The sequence below is a fragment of the Nelusetta ayraudi genome, unplaced genomic scaffold (assembly GCF_046127955.1).
Source record: "Nelusetta ayraudi isolate G7.1 ecotype Tasmania unplaced genomic scaffold, CSIRO-AGI_Nayr_v1 ptg000070l, whole genome shotgun sequence".
Taxonomy (NCBI): Eukaryota; Metazoa; Chordata; class Actinopteri; order Tetraodontiformes; family Monacanthidae; genus Nelusetta; species Nelusetta ayraudi.
The window spans coordinates 6,635,296-6,651,172 of record NW_027466120.1 but is presented as its reverse complement, the minus strand read 5'-3'; the positions used below and the strand labels follow the sequence as shown (position 1 = coordinate 6,651,172).

General features: G+C 45.6%; 2 protein-coding genes across 2 annotated transcripts in view; one reads left to right on the top strand and one right to left on the bottom strand.

Moving 5' to 3' along the window:
• The first annotated feature begins 891 nt into the window (after positions 1 to 891).
• Positions 892 to 8,884, top strand: olfml3a (olfactomedin-like 3a). The gene is made up of 3 exons (XM_076042149.1): positions 892 to 1,256; positions 3,435 to 3,744; positions 6,635 to 8,884. The coding sequence occupies exons 1-3, from the start codon at positions 1,146 to 1,148 to the stop codon at positions 7,417 to 7,419; spliced, it is 1,206 nt and encodes a 401-aa protein (XP_075898264.1). The 5' UTR covers positions 892 to 1,145; the 3' UTR covers positions 7,420 to 8,884.
• Positions 8,885 to 11,400: 2,516 nt separating this feature from the next.
• syt6a (synaptotagmin VIa) overlaps positions 11,401 to 15,877 on the bottom strand; it is a 48,087-nt gene continuing 43,610 nt past the window's right edge. Inside the window, exons 5-7 of the mRNA XM_076042147.1 lie at positions 15,008 to 15,179; positions 13,076 to 13,226; positions 11,401 to 12,686 (exon numbers count right to left, since the gene is read on the bottom strand). Coding sequence (XP_075898262.1) covers positions 12,615 to 12,686; positions 13,076 to 13,226; positions 15,008 to 15,179 — 395 coding nt within the window. The 3' untranslated portion in view covers positions 11,401 to 12,614. The remainder of the gene's footprint in view (positions 12,687 to 13,075; positions 13,227 to 15,007; positions 15,180 to 15,877) is intronic.

The following is a 15,877-nucleotide window of genomic DNA, read 5'->3' as shown; positions in this document are numbered from 1 at the left end:
TGTGTGTGTGTGTGTGTGTGTGTGAGTGTGTGTGTGTGTGTGTGTGTGTGTGTGTGTGTGTGGACTTGTGACAATGGAAATTCTTCAAGTGGTCTCAGTGAAGATGGGAGATTAACATTGAGTAGATCATTTCTTTCATTAGGCTGTTCCTCCAGTCTTAAATATTCTGAGCTGTGTTAGCTCAGTAAAAGCATTAGGTTTGTGTTACATTGAGTGTGTATAGGAGCATTTGGACAAAAGGACATTTAAGTGACTTTGATGACATCCATGACAGTCTGGTCAGAGTCTTTCCTTGACAACCTGGGATTTCACTCTGCTGCAGCCACCTCGAGGGGTCACAGTGAGCAGTCCCGAAAAAGAGAAAATATCCGGTGCAGTGAAGATGCCGTGTTGGTGTCAGAGGTCAGAGGGGAATGGTCAGACTGGTTGAAGACCACAGAAAGAAAACAGGAAATAACCACTGGTTGCAACCACCTCACGTCTTCAGAACTGTGTCTCTAAACACACATCCAACATTGAAGCAATGAATAGAAATATATATAGGCTCACCAGCCATCCTTCTTTTTAGGTGCCCCTGTACTGGGAAGGTGTACCAGCGCTCCTCTTTAGGCACTGCCTGTTGTTCCTTTGCAGCAATGACAGTGTTGGCAATATTAATAACACCAAGTGCTTCCAAATGAAGACTTTCCAAGTAACATTTATAGACGCAAAAGGATTTCTGTTCAGCACCTGAACTATCGGCTGCTTTTTCAAACACCAAAGGATCGGGGCCCTTACGGCTTATTAAACGCTTTAGTTATTGTTTACTGGCGATCTTAATGTCGGTTTACATGCTGGGTAGTGTGTGCACAGTCTGCAGAGTGAGCGCAGCACACTGGCTTCGTGAGGACGGAAGAGGGGCTGAGAGGCTCGGAGCTCCTCCCTGAGAGTTTGTGAAAACATTCCAGCAAAGTCACGGCACTCGAATAATTGGGAACTCTCGCAGCGGCCCTGCGCACGCTCGCCGTCCTCCTCACTTCCCCCTGCGTGCGGTCACACCGAGCAGCTCGCTCGGCTCAGCGTGAGAGGCTCCGAGGGAAAAGTTGTGCTCGCGTCAAGAGAAGGAGAGAAAAAGCAGGACCGACAAAGAAACTCAGCCGCTCACAATGAAGCCGGTGTTCATGCTCCTCGTTTCCACAGCCTGGACCTTGACTGGAGCTCAGTATTACTACCAGGGCCTGATGGATTACCTGGAGAACAGGTTGTTGGCAATAGAGGTAAGAAAGACTCATTAAACATTAACAGTATTATATTTCCCCTTTTTTTGTTTGCGGCTTAAATGTATCTGAAGAACTGTCAAAAAAAAAAATGAGTGAAATCATTTGAAATGTTTTCTCTTGCCTCTTTTCTCCCCCTTTTTCAAACTATGGCAAAGCAATTAATGCAATCTCTGCTCAGCTCGTCAGCGGCGCAAAGGGCCTCTGGAGGAATATCAGTTGATGCATGCAGCGCCCACTGTCTTGGAGCTTTGCAATTTCTGCATAAACAGTGAAATGAAAATGAAACATTTGCTGCCATATGGCATCAAACGTCCCAGCAGCCCTTTAATGACATTCGGAAAAAATTTAACTTGGGCTGTGTTTTTAAAAAAAATGACCAGAGGCAGGAATAAAATATTGTGGGTTTCCTGATTTATTTTACAAGATACTGGATAACATTTGACATGCAAGAATCACATGTGTGATTGACTTGAGGGAATAACTCTTTTTTTTTTTTCTTAAGGATTTTGGGTAACACAGGGCTTGAGCCCTTTCATCAAATGGGAGACTGAGCAAACAATTCATTCAGTGGAAATCTACTTGAAAAGAATTTTCAGCTGGCAGCTGGCCCCTGCCGTCTCCTTCGCCCTGTGTGCCCCCCAGCCTTCATTCCAATATGCTGTTTCGTCTCTACACTGATGTGGATGCAGCGAAATTCATCAGCAAGTTCTTATTGAACTTTCATTTCCATTCGACCACAGGCCCACAGCAAGCAGTGTGAAGAAATGAAACCAGGGCGGATGCGGCTGTGCGGCGGCCATCACGTTATTAGGTCTTGCTTGTAATAATTTACCTGTCAGGCATGACTGTGCCGACCTCAGTCAATCTGAGAGAGTCAATCTCAGACAGTCAGAGCTGTGCTACATATACTGCTCTGTATATGCACATGTGTATATGTACTATTTCCCCTCGAGTTCTCACGTTATGTATCTTCATGAACAGGACAAAGAAGTGCTAATAGCTGAATGTGGATTGAATGTGTGTGTGATTGGAAGTTAAAAATTCCGCTTTGTGATCTAACATTCTATAATTTAATTTTTGGCCGAGATAATTAGTCAAAACTCACTTCCTTAGTCTATGAAGGTTGCAGCAAGCATACTCTGTAATACCAGCTATACCACTGATTAGCGTCTTTATCTCTTACACACAACTTTCAAAATGCTGGACATTTTGCAGGCCCTCCTGCCAATAAAACATCATCAAATTATAAAAGATATATATACATATATATATATATATATATATATATATATATATATATATATATATATATATATATTTTTTTAGGATTTCTATAACTTAAATGTCTTGGAGTGGGATGTGACTTCAGGCACAAGCAATACTAAAAATGATACTGTTACTGCTAGTTCACATGCTAAACCATGGTAACTATGCAGGAATGAAAGACCCTTCTTTGCCCAGCGCACTTCATCTTTTCCACATGTGGTTCTTTGGTACGACAGGAAATTGTGCTCATTGGCTCCTTCTGTAAGTGGCTTACCTACGCACAGGCTATTGTGGGGTAAGTGCTATCAGAAGCACCCTCCTTTCACATCCAGGTACTTGTTGCCCTTTTTGTAGTGATTTAGTTCATATGATGAAAAACAGATGAGAAACAGCTTCATGCCAAATCAGCTGGACCAAGGTTATATTTGTCTCCCTGATTCAGACATGACTTTCCTGTTCACATCTGCCATGTCTTGACAAAGAAAAAATGCCTTAAAATTTTGTTCACTGTCAGTATGGGGCAACGAGGAATAACCCAAGCATAGTCATATTCCACCTGGAGAATAAACAACCAGTCTGAAAGCACAGTCAGGAAAGAACGAGCTGCGAGGTCTCAGACCTGCACTTCTTTGCGATCGAGCTGCCTATGGACTGCATTACCCCTCACACCAAACAGATGTCTGCTGGCTTTGTTTTTTTTATTGCGCCTGCAGCTCAATTTCTGGTTTGAATCAAAACATCTTGCCAGTTCGACGGACTGCAGTGAAATCCCAAAACACAAAGTGAATTAGCATCGGTGCTGCAACAAAACCTTGGCACCACAACAAACCCTCTTTGTCTTGCAGCTGTTTGTTTCAGATGATATCAATGACACTCGTTTCCCCCCCTGCCTCTGCATTCATCCAATAGGATCGAATACATTTTTGGCACGAGCAGTTCCACCGCCACCACGCTGAGCTGCAGGATTTCAAAAAGCTGACCGCCGTGGCCGTGGACGGGCTGAGAAACGATCACGGCGTGCTGCTCAAAGACGTGGAAGGCGCCGCCACCCGCGTGGAGCGGGTGGACCGCGAGATGGACCGCGTGGAGTCGTGGAGTGCCCCGCGAGCTTGCGCCAGCAAAGCGGACAAGGTGTTGGAGCAGGGCGCCTGGGGCCTGGAGGAGGTCCGAGGAGGAGAGGAAGAGGAAGAGTGGGAGGAGCTGCAGTCGAAAGTCTCTGGTGAGCTGCGGAAGGGAAACGACCTCGGCTTTGATCGTTTATCCCCTTTCAGGCCGGGTAGATAAACCTACAGATTATATAGGATACTGCCTGTTCTCCCCAGAGTTAAATTTAGCACGGCACAACACAAGGCATCACCGGCCTCCCTTCTCTGCACCTCTGCTGTCCCGGGGGGGGGAGCCACGCAGCTGGAAAATGGGGAACAAGCGTGCCGCTGTTGCAAGTCATTTAACGGCGTGTGTTGAGTCAGGGGCCGGTCATGCTTTTCCACAAGGGCGTTTATTCCAACAGAGCCCGTGCCGCTGTTTGTGCTGCTGGAGAGCCGCATTTGTCTCCATAATGTTTGGATCCCAAAGGCGCAAGTGTTGCTTGCAAACAGCACAAAGATAGAAGAGGCCATTTGGTCCAGCTGCATATAAGCTTATCTCTCCGCTTTTAATAATATTTTTAAATGTTTTCTTTCTTTGTAAATCCGGCAATCACATTTTTATCGCTGAGAATTCAGAACTGTTTAATTGATGCGATCTTATATCTGAAGGGGAATCTGGTGGCAATTTTTTTTTTTTTTTTTGGGGTAGTAATTCATACTGTATAACCGCCGGTTTCAGGGAAGAGAAATTCCACCCAAGTCTTTAACAAGCTTGCATACTGTCCATGAGACCTGCAGTCCCAGTTAGTCTCCAAACAGTGACAGACTTTTCCAGTCTACTGGCCAGGAGGAGGGTGCATGTTAGGTTCTTGACAGTATTTGCGTATTTGCTTCCATGCAGTTGCCCCTAAGGAGGCTGCAGTGGATATTTTGGCCCAAAGAAAAAAGAAAGTTGGACTGCATCTTGTAGGGGACATTGGGATGACACCAACTGAGCAGACGGAGTCGTGTTTATTCTCTTCCTACTTCACCCCCAACCCCGTTGGAACCCATGGAGCCCAGTGGGTGGAATTCTTTACCTCCGTTAGATTGAAGAATGGTTGTGTGGATTTGAAAACTTCACCCGAGCCTCAACTGACATCGGGGAGAGAAGTTTCATTTTTTTTTTCTTCATTTTGACTGAACAATTTACCTTGAATTACATGGCTGCACATAATTTAGTCCCAAAGCGAGACGCTTCAGTTAACTCTAAAAAAAGAAAAGAAAAGAAATTGACTGGAGGCAGCATTGATTGCTTACGTGCACCTGTGGATTTACACTAATAATGATCAATAAAGCATAAATCCACAGATGAACGGCATAAATGCTTTGCAAGGGATATTTTTTTTCTCCCAGTCAAACCCTCAGTGCAACTGGAGGATAATGGAGCTCTCTCTTCCTATTACCGTCTTGTCTGTTCAGTGCGGAGCTGCATCTCGGCAGCGGGAGGACAGACAGGAAGCTGCCCTGAAGCCGCCGCGCTAGTCCCCAGCTCTGTGCACACTGAGCACGTTGAGTATTCCGCAGTGAACTGACCCAAAATGAACTTTTCACCGTTTCACAATCCGTAAAGCGCAATGCTAATTTCACCCCTGGCCACACTGAGGAGACGTCCTCTTGTTTGTGTATTTCAGTCAAAGTTAGTACACCCTCTAGTTACGAGTCCGCGTGTCCTGGCTCCTCCAACCTGAGCGGTACAGACTTCTCCTTCATTTGAAGAGGCAGATATTGACAGCCGCGGGCGGCCTGACGAGGCTCAAGAGGTTGCGTTACAAATTTCAGCCGAGGCAATGGGAGAAAACATGACAGCTAAAGATTCAAACCCAGATAAAATGATAATTTCCATATTGACACGGAGGAAGGCCTTAAAGTGTGGAATGTTTAGAGATTTTGAGAACAGCGACATCAGGTGGTTGCGTTTTAGATTGCGGCACTCTATTGCTCCCCTTCCCTCTCCCGAGATTGCCAGTGAACTACGGTGGCCTGCGCACACAAACCTGGATACCTCATCCGCCTTCTTCTTTGTTTGTTTGCTAAATATGAAACGTGCTGCAGGCGGACTGGATTGTCCACACTGGCTGCCTCAAAAATATGGTGGTCCAAGATGGCAAGTAAGGGAACAAGACCCTTGCTCTATGTATATTCTTACGTATATGTATGTAAGAACTGTTCTATGAGGAGAAAAAAAAAAAACCTTTTATTGTACCTTGAGTATACACTTTTCTTAATGTATTAATGGCCAGTATATGAAGCTTTTACCAATACGAAAATAATACATTTGACCAAATTTTACTCAGTGGACCTTGAAAAAGTGATGGGCTAATATATCTGAATGGATGCTGCGATTTGTCCTTCTCCTCTCAAGGTCTTGGGAGGAAAAAAAAGCTGATTTCTTCCTCTCATTGGTCTGTCTTTGGGTAGAGGGATAACATCAGGCTTATCAAATCCATGTAATTCGATTCCTTCGTTCTTGGTTTTGGATTTCCGTGAAGCAGCAGCTGCCACTCACCGCACCGGAGAGTGGGAGGGAACAGCCATCTCCATCCCTTCCCAGAACTGGTAATCAATGGCAACAAGCCCCTTGCCCCCTGGAAACGCAACCCTGACAACTAATGTGTATTTTAGGGGAGCAATGAAACGCAAACACGGCTCATTTTCAGTCTCCTGGGAATGGGAAGAGCCGCCGGTTTACGTCTTGCCATCTCCAATGACACCACGCTCAGTCCTTGGGCTTTTGATTGCTTTTGATCACCTGTTGATTTTATTCAGATATAATAACTTGGTGAATTTAGGCATACATTTTGCAATTTTACAGGACCATTTGCGATTGCAACCATTCTGTGCACCTAAACTTAGAACGTTTCTTCCACCGCTGCTCCTTTGATTCCCCAAGACATCACCTCTCAAATGGCCATGTGGGATTGTTCCAGTGCTGGCAATGATAACGAGGGGCTCTCTTGTGCTCTGTGTGTCGATCTGCAGACTGCGTGGAAATCATCTCCGCCATCAGATCGGTGAAGATCCTCAAGAGGGTGGGCGGCCCAAAAGGCATGTGGACCAGAGACCCAAGGTCGTCCAGGGTTTACGTCTTCAACGGGACGTCAGGGGACAGCGTTTACCAGTTCAACTCGGTTCTGGACTTCTCCCGCTCTGCTGGCCTGACCGGCGGCAGGCAGATCCGACTGCCCGCCGAGTGGAGCAGCCCTGGGGCTGCTGTCTACGATGGCTTTTTGTACCTTGTGCAGCAGGAGGTCGACATGGACACGCAGGTGGTAAAATATGACCTGCTGAGCGGCTTGGTCACGGACATGGCCATGTTCCCCATGGAGAGCCATGCCAGCGTTTACGGCCTCAATCCGGAGGCCGCTGTGGACCTGGTGGCTGACGATGAAGGGCTCTGGCTCCTTTACGCCGCTGGTGACAGCGAACCAAACATCAACCTTGCCAAGATGGACCCGGCCACGCTCGACATAGAGCAAATCTGGGACACGCGCTGCCCAAGGGAGAATGCGGAGGCGGCTTTTGTAGTCTGTGGCACGGTCTACGTGGTCTACAACACCCGCCTGGCCAGCCGCTCTCGAGTCCAGTGCGTGTTTGACGTTAATGACGCGGTGCTCAGTGAGGAGGCGCCCCTGTTCTACTTCCCGAGGAGGTACGGCGCCCACACAAGTCTTAAATACAACCCAGAGGAAGGGCAGCTCTACGGCTGGGATGACGGCTATCAAATCATATACAGACTCACGATGAAGAGAAAACTTCTCATCTGATTTCTGGGTTTTCAATAGTAGGCAGGCAGATAAAACATGTCAACAACAAGAATATTATTTCCTAAGCTGACTGAGCACACCTTCTGTCTATAACATTCATGCAGACCATTGTTTTTTGTTTTTTTGTTTTTTTGCTAGCCATTGATGAGAGGCCAGTCATTCCAGCACGTCAGCATCTCTTAATTAGATGAATAAAATGGTGCTTCACCGAACTCTTGCCAAAATTAGTCGGCAGTCAGAGAAAACGTGTTCTTCTGCACCATTGGTGTTCCTCTTTTAACCCTAAACAAACGCAGATGTTTTTTCTGATAAAACTGTAGTTGAGACATCATTGGCAAATCTCTTCGCATTAGATAGACTTCCTCAATTTCATTTGTACTTCCTCTGGGGCTTTTAAGCCCAGCTATTCTCTTGCAAGTTTTCCAGGAAAAGTACAGTGACGATCCATCTGGTGTGCAAAGATGATCTGTCCACACACACACACGCGCACACACACACACACACACACACACACACACACACACACACACACACACACACACACACACACAGTCTGAATCTTCAAAGAGAAAACATATTTTAACAACAATCTATTTCATCCCAGCATCTCTCACAGTTGATTCTCGATCTGTCACAGCCTCCTACTAATTATTGTATCTTTTCCTCACAGCCTATCTCTATATATAGATGTTCATTATAATAAAGCCTGACAAAGCAACAAGAGTGTGAAAATGTCACTCTGCCTATTAGCGGCTGTGTGTGGACTTTGCTGTGTGTCCGTGTGTGCATTTTCTGTGTTCATTTAACGTGACTGTTGGAGTCAGACTGCATCTTATTTCCTCTGTGCCCCTTCCTGCTTGTTAAGCCACTGTCTGCAATGTCATTACACCCCGTGCATTCATATAAAGAGCACACTCGTCTCAGAGAGAATTTTGCATCAGTCTTTTAATCAAAGGGGAGAAAATTGTATCACAGAACTGATAACACTTCACATCCCATGGGAGGAGAGAAAAAACAAGAAAAAGTCAAGCAACCATTAGCTGCTGCCTAGTTGTCAAAATTGTTCAAAACAGAGGAAAGATGATTGGTGGAGAACAAACTAGATACTACTTGAGTTTACTTGGTTACACACTGAGTTCACTGGCGAGCCGTGATCTAAAGTCTACAAATGAATCGATAATAGTCTGAATTAACAAGTGTCACTGCCAATCACACGTTTATCATGTTCATAACGGTACAAATACAAAATGTTCAATAGAAAATTTCAGTGCTATCATGTCATCGTGAGGGGACACAAGATCATATCAATAACGTAACGTCACAACGGTGGGCAAAGCAAAAAGGGCCTCAAACAGACCAGAAAGTAACGGACACACAATTCAACAGGTCTATTTTCAACACATCAGGCTGTCTGAGGAAGGCTCGGTTGGTAAAACACCCGGGGGAGAAAAAAAAAAACCACACACACACACACACACACACACACAAAAAAAAGATATAAGAAACTTGTGACTAAGAAGATTTCACCGTTTAATCACCGCGGGAGTTTCTAACAGTCTTGTTCATCGAGAAGTGTCGACGCTCTGATGTGATGCGTCGAGCGCAAACATTTGACGCGCTGACTCACTCGCACTCGCGCCCGCTGCCAATTACGGAAGTGGCGCTGCTGCCACTGGTGCAGACGGCGGCCTGCTCAGTCGTCAGCTGCCGTGGACGCCCGGTGGCGAAACCACCGAGTGAGGAAATGGCTGGGAGCAGATCTGGAAGCGTCTGCTGAACGCATCCGTTCACGTCTGCGATGTCAAGGCCCCCTGAGTTCTCAGACATGATTTTCTTTTTTTCTTTTTTTCCCTTCCCACTGGCTTCAGCTGAGCAGATGAGGCACCGGCAGTCTAGACCTTCGCCTGAAATGCTGCCAAGAACATTTGCCACATATCAGATTGAAGAAGCTGCGGGGGCGGCTGTTCAGATAAAGAGATGCTATTCAATCAAACGGTCCTCATATCGAAAAAAGGAATAATCTGTGCAAGCCTCGCTGAATGCAATTTGCGCATGTCGCCTGGAAGTTTCCCGTGCTGATACGAGTTTGACTCCGGCTGAGCATTTCCTGACCGCCACTGTGGCGATGGTATCTGGGTTGAGCAATTACACAACACAAAACTACCGCCAATGGAGGCTGAGACACAAAACTGGAGGGGTGTTTGAGAATGAATGAGTTTAATTACAAAAGAAAAGTGCGGATCTGTTTAATTATATGGGTCAGTGTTTTATATGAAAAGAGAAAAAGTTGTGTGTTGCTGGGGGACAAATTACTCATTTGCTTGATCTAATGACGGTTTAGGAATTTGAATTTATTTTGTTATTACTGAGAAATAAAGCTATCTAGAATCATTGGAGGTGACTGCCTAATCTCTTGGACCCATTGCAGAAACTTTGTGAACGCAGATATTTAAGAATTAAATCAATGACAGAAAATAAATGTGGTGAAAACAATGAGGCATTGATAAAGTTAAGAAACTGGGACACTCAAACACATCCAATCGGTGATCAGTAGTGTCTTTGATTATTTTGTTTTTGATTGAAGTCCTCATAGATTTGACATCCTACCGTTCCTAAATATTACAAATTAGCTACCCTTTGATGTGCTTGCTTCATTTTTTTTCACTTGGCCACAACATGAAGAAAGTTACATTTTGGCTGACACCAGATGACATCGGTGGCTCACTGCCATGACTGAGGTATTACAGATGGGTGACATGTTTCTGTAATTAAAGCTGAAATATTCTGGATATGAGCACCGCAGTCTTGTAAGTGTGATTGAGTGCGAATGCATCCATTCGACTCAATTGCCGGCAGTTGTCAGTCACAGAGTCTCAGCTTTGACAGAAGCAACCAACACTGACAGAAATCATCTTGTTGAAGGAATTAATTTTGAGTAAGATCAGCCCCCTTTTCAAAGGTATTTTTTGTCTACAAGCCTGACTCATATGTGCTTGACAGAGAAGTTGAGCGTTCTGCTGTAATCCACGGCGTAGCCTACACAAAAATGGAACTAATGCATGACAGAGACACAGAGACAGCTGTGATTGGTCTGCCTGTCGGTCTGCTATACATTTCTACCTTCTTCCTATGCCAGCTTGAAGCAGTTTGAGACTGTGAGGAGGCTAACTGAGGAAGTTTGACAATATGATCTTGTGCTAGCTTCTAGCTTGTAGCTAGCTGCTTCAGGTTGTTGCCTTGAAGTGCAAACTTCTGGAGTGGCTGACATCTAAACACTGTAATGTGTTCAATGATGAGGGAGGCCCACTGGACAAGCAGAGAGAGCAGAACAGACAGACTGGCAATGCAGCACCAGCAGAGGCTATACAGTAGCTAGGCTACGGGGCAATGCTCAGCATAAGCTGAGGCAGAAGTATGAATCAGCCTTTAATTACAGTTAAGTCATCATCAGCACAACACTGCTTCTAATCAAAATCAATATCATATACTTTATGTGCTTTAGTTTGAAAAAAAAAAAAAAATCAATGAAACCATTCATTAGATATATATGAATAAACAATAACCAACAGTAAAATACGTCACTTGTTTTACTCGAAAAATGACAGTGGGGAGTATCAACATTTTGTTCAACTTTTCTTTCCTTTTGCCTTAAATTATTGCAAAGAGCAAAACATATACGTGTGTTTATAAAGGAGAATCTGTGTGTCAAAAGCAATGACATAAAACATTGTGAACAACGGTCTATTCTACACGATGCTGATTGAGCATCTGGTTGGGACTAGAAGAATACGCACCCCCCCCCCAAAAAAAAGGGTTCAACAGATGACAGGGAAAACATTAAGAAGGTTGCATGAAAAGTTATAAGTTCACCTTTTCACCATCGCCAACACGACGACACATATCCAAAACGTCTTTATCTTTATATCTTTATATATATATATATATATATATATATATATATATATATATATATAGATATATATAGATATATATATATATAATTGTATATGTATTTTCTTCTCTGGTTCATTGTTTTAAAAAAAATAACAAAAGAAAAGAAAACATACACATAGATTAAACGGTGATGTTACATGAAACTATACAAATCCACCAAAAACCTGTCAGGAAGAAGTGCGAAAGAAGACAATGAAGCGCAATCTAGCTGTGTTTGCTGGAGAGGAGGGTGAGCCTTTGTGGGATTTACTTTTTGGAAATGTGTTTGCCAAAGAGCAAACATCAAACAGAGAAGGAGGAACAGGAGTGAAAAGTGTGCTCACAATTCCCCTGTTTACAGCTCACTAACAACAAGTGAGTTCCTGTAAAAGTGTGTGTGTGTGTGTGTGTGTGTGGGGGGGGGGGGGGATATTTTTAGAACAAACATTTTTAGAAATAGGTTCGTTTTCTCCGCAATCCCAGTCAGGGGTGCAGGCCTCAGCCAATATGCTTTGATGTGGAAACCAATCGTGCAGCATTTCTTCCTTCCTGACCTGTTGGTCAAAACGTCATTGCACTGAGAACTGATCTATCTCACCTCTGAGAGACTTGCGGTGCACCGAGGTGGGGGGCAAATCTTTAGAAATAATTCCTGCCGTGCACAAAGCGGCGTAAAGTGCGCGCTCTTACGTCTAATGGTTGCGAAATGTTGCGGACTGAGTGTATTTAATATGGCAACGCAGTGCTGTGAAACTCAATGAGGGAGCTGTAGGGTTCGGAGATGGCCTCAGCTCCTGTGTCCTCGACCCTCCCCTGCAGTCAGGGAGCAATATCCGCTTGAGCTCTTCCATCAAAGACAGCAGGCAGCACTGAGCCGAGTGTGCAGCCGGCGGAAAGTCTCCCGTCTCCCTTCATCCCGCCCGCCTCTGCTCGCACAGCTCCGTATTAAAATGTCCACGGGGCTGGCTGTCCTGCAAGTCCTGCAAGCTGGGAACGACGAGGGACGCCTCCAGCCGCCCTGCTTGCCAAAAACTACGGACCCTAAAACGACGGTACCTCACACAGCTAGCTGACTTGATCGGGTCTTGAGTGCTCTGGGACTGGACTTGAGGAAGAAAGGGATAAGGGAGTAATGGGGGAGGGGGAGGGGGAGGGGGGTAAGACAGTGGGGTTGTGTTTCTCCTCAATCAGACAGACAGGAAGTGGATCCGCAGGAGGGAGGGAACCCCCCTTCTGGGCTGCTGGGTCACAGGTGGCTCTGTTCAGGGAGTCGCAGGGTGCCTGGGTGAAGGGCAGGAGCCTTGGCTGTCAAAACTGGCTGTCCTCGCCTTCCACTGCAGGATGGGCACACACGCACGCACGCACGTCCAGACACACACATATACGCGCGCGCACACACACACACACACACACACACACACACACACACACACACACACACACACACACACACAGACGCACGGAGATGATTCATCAAGCATATGCCGAGTCTTTTTTTGTCTCTTTTGGGTCAGTTGAAACGCGGGGGAAGTATCTGTATATATGTGTTCCTTCCAGAAATGCAAGCGGTGGACAAGGCTGCAGGGAACAACATTCTCAGCGGATGGAAACAAAGCTTAAATCGCAAAAACAGCCGCAGCGACATCAGCATCTTGATGCGCTGAAATAATGCAAGTAACAAGTAGCCGCTCCCCCTGAAAAGGTCTTCAGTTGCACAACCTACCTCTTTCTCAGATTTCTTGGACTCCACCAGGGGGTGCCAGTGTGCAATGGGCTTTCGCGGATAGGCCAGCATCTCGTTCCAGTGATCGCGGCCAAGACCCTCAGCACTGCAGCCCAACCTCATCACACCGATGATCTCATTATGACCTACCCTGTGGAAACACACACACACACACACACACGCACACACATACACGCACACACACACACACGCGCGCAAAGTATGAATACGCCTGGCTTAACCCGATACGACATCTCGCACAGCAAATTGTTGCTCCTGTTTGCTGGGAAAGGTTACTTTGTGACACCAGAACAGAGACTCTGAGTCCCTTGGCCTTGTGTCATTGGCACGATTTTATTGAATCCCTGTAGAATACAAACTACATAGTACAGTGAGCAAAACCCCCCATTACACACTACAGCACTCTGTAAGAGTGAACAAAAGAAAACCTCACTCTGACCTTTAGCCCACGCGATCCCATTCTGTCAGCTGTCTCGACTTTCCCATTTAGCTTGCTGTGCTATAAATAAAACTGACATCTTTTTCCTGAAAAGCTGCGATCCAGTGACCCCAGTCTGAGAATAAAATATTCAATATATAAAATAATATTTTCAATGCGATCAATATTAGAAGATGACATTTGTCTTCACGGGGAGCAAATTTGCCAAATTGAAAAAATGAAAAAGAATTTTAAAACTTTATCAATAAATGAGAATGGATGGCAAAAAAACCCACAACTTTATTTGACATTTAGACTCCGAAAAGAAAATGCAATTATTAATACTTGGCTTGGGCAGTTGAAAATGAGTACAGAGCTATAATCAACCGATGTAACCGCTAACACTGCTATTTGCTTGCATTGTTTTCGAAGAATTGACGTCTTTATACTCCTGTCATGTTTGCGGTGGTGACTTGAGATCAGATTTAGCAGGACTCTGCCCACATGGTCTGTTACGGATTTGCCAGCTGCATGTGTGAGCAACCTGGTTGCAGTGAATGTGACGTAATCAGCACACAAAACACACAGCGGATGTGCTTCCTGCTTTCTGTTTTTCCTCCCTGTGTCCTGCAGTAATGACGAGCAGCAATGGAACAATGGTTCTCAGTGTCTTCATAATGCCTGGCAGTGGGATGTTTATTTTTTAATGTCACTCTGTCCTTTGGCATCGTCTTTAACTCTTGTAAAGCACCGTGAGTTGCGTTTCAATTGTATGCAAAGTGCTCTATAAATCAAATTTGATTTGATTTATTCTACAAAGGTAGAGCTACAGGTCTGTTCAAGATCTGCCCGCTGAGCGATTGAATTGCTCATTGGACGAACGGAGGAACGGGGAGTGATAGAAGAAAGAAGGGAAGATAGAGAGGAAGAAAAGGGGAACAGAAAGATGGGGCATGGGGAGAGAGAGGGAGAGAAGGGGAAAGAGACAGTGTCACCCAGGAAAAGTGAGTTCAATTTTTTTTCTTCTTCTTTTTTTTTTAGCTGAGCTGAAGTTGGTCGGTAGCTTGAAGGTTTGTCTGCATGACCTACTGAGTAATGTCACACAAGAGGGATTGCTGTCGATCGGGGTTTCCTGGGTGGCAAAGATCACGTTGAAAGATCAAAAGCAGGAAATGGAGCACTTCCTGTTCGTCGCCAGTAAGACCCCGTGTGGTGCAGCAGCTGGCGACGACATCTGCTGGGTCGCAGGGGGGGTCTGACGTCGAGGCTGGTTGAGGCCGCTTGCAATTTGTGTCGTGCTGCGGCTGCTCCCCCGCAGTCGCACACCGTGAGAACGACACAACTTGTCACATGAGGGCTCCCGTTGTGTCGAAGTTGTGAGCGGCCCTGGAATTTCTGTTGTTCAGCTCAGGACTAATTGTTTTTCTGTGTGTGTGTGTGTGTGTGTGTGTGTGTGTGTGTGTGTGTGTGTGTGTGTGTGTGCGTATACGTACAAATCGTAGTCCATGACGGAGATGTGCAGGCTGACGTGGTCCATGCTGTCCGGCGGGATGTCGAAGATGATGGCCTCGTTGTAGGTTGGATTCAGGGTGTTCTTCTTGATGCTGGTTTTCTTCTTTTTCAAGCGCCTCCCGTCACATATGAGCGACACTTTGACGTAAGGGTCTGCAGGAGGAACGAAGCCCAGAGAGAGCCTCAGCCGCGGGGCAGCATTTGAAAGAGTAGAAATGCAAGCCTTTTCAATTTTGGTGCAAATATGGCCATATATATCACAGGATACAATGCCCATAAGGAAGGAGGTATATGTGTGTGTGTGTGTGTGTGTGTGTGTGTGTGTGTGTGTGTGTGTGTGTGTGCTTTGTGTTCTCTCTTCCGTTTCAGGAGATGAGTCAACGCCTTAAGAAAACAGAGAGAAACGCTTCCCAATGCGGATTTCAGTCTTCATCCTTCGCGAGCGAGCTTGTCGTGCACGCTCCATTATACCCCGTGCCACCCCAACGCGAGCTGCCCTACATCTATAAGCGACAAGCCAGAGCGTTTGCTCCGCAGCGCGTTGTGCTCCCAGGCACAATTTGCACAACTCGCGCATTTACGAGGCGGAGGCTGAAACGACGGCGGGCGGCTAAACCCCTTAGAAGCAGGAACCGAGAAAGTAAGGATGACCAGATACCGGGACAGATTCCATATTTGTAGCAAATTATACAGCCACGCTCTGGCATTTAATACACAGTGAATGTCAATTTTTACAAGTGCCGCCAGTGTCGGAGGGAAACGTAGCAGTCTGTGAAAACAAACAGTGCCAAAGACTATTTGCTATTATGCATGTTGAATATTAATAACAAAGTGTAGGGGGGGGGGACACA

What these genes read in the sequence shown, in the direction of transcription:
- olfml3a (XM_076042149.1), top strand. Translation starts at nt 1,146, where the DNA reads ATGAAGCCGGTGTTCATGCTCCTCGTTTCCACAGCCTGGACCTTGACT. An exon ending in ACAGGTTGTTGGCAATAGAG is followed by an intron (nt 1,257 to 3,434) that starts GTAAGAAAGACT and finishes TTCATCCAATAG; the next exon opens with GATCGAATACATTTTTGGCA. An exon ending in GCTGCAGTCGAAAGTCTCTG is followed by an intron (nt 3,745 to 6,634) that starts GTGAGCTGCGGA and finishes GTCGATCTGCAG; the next exon opens with ACTGCGTGGAAATCATCTCC.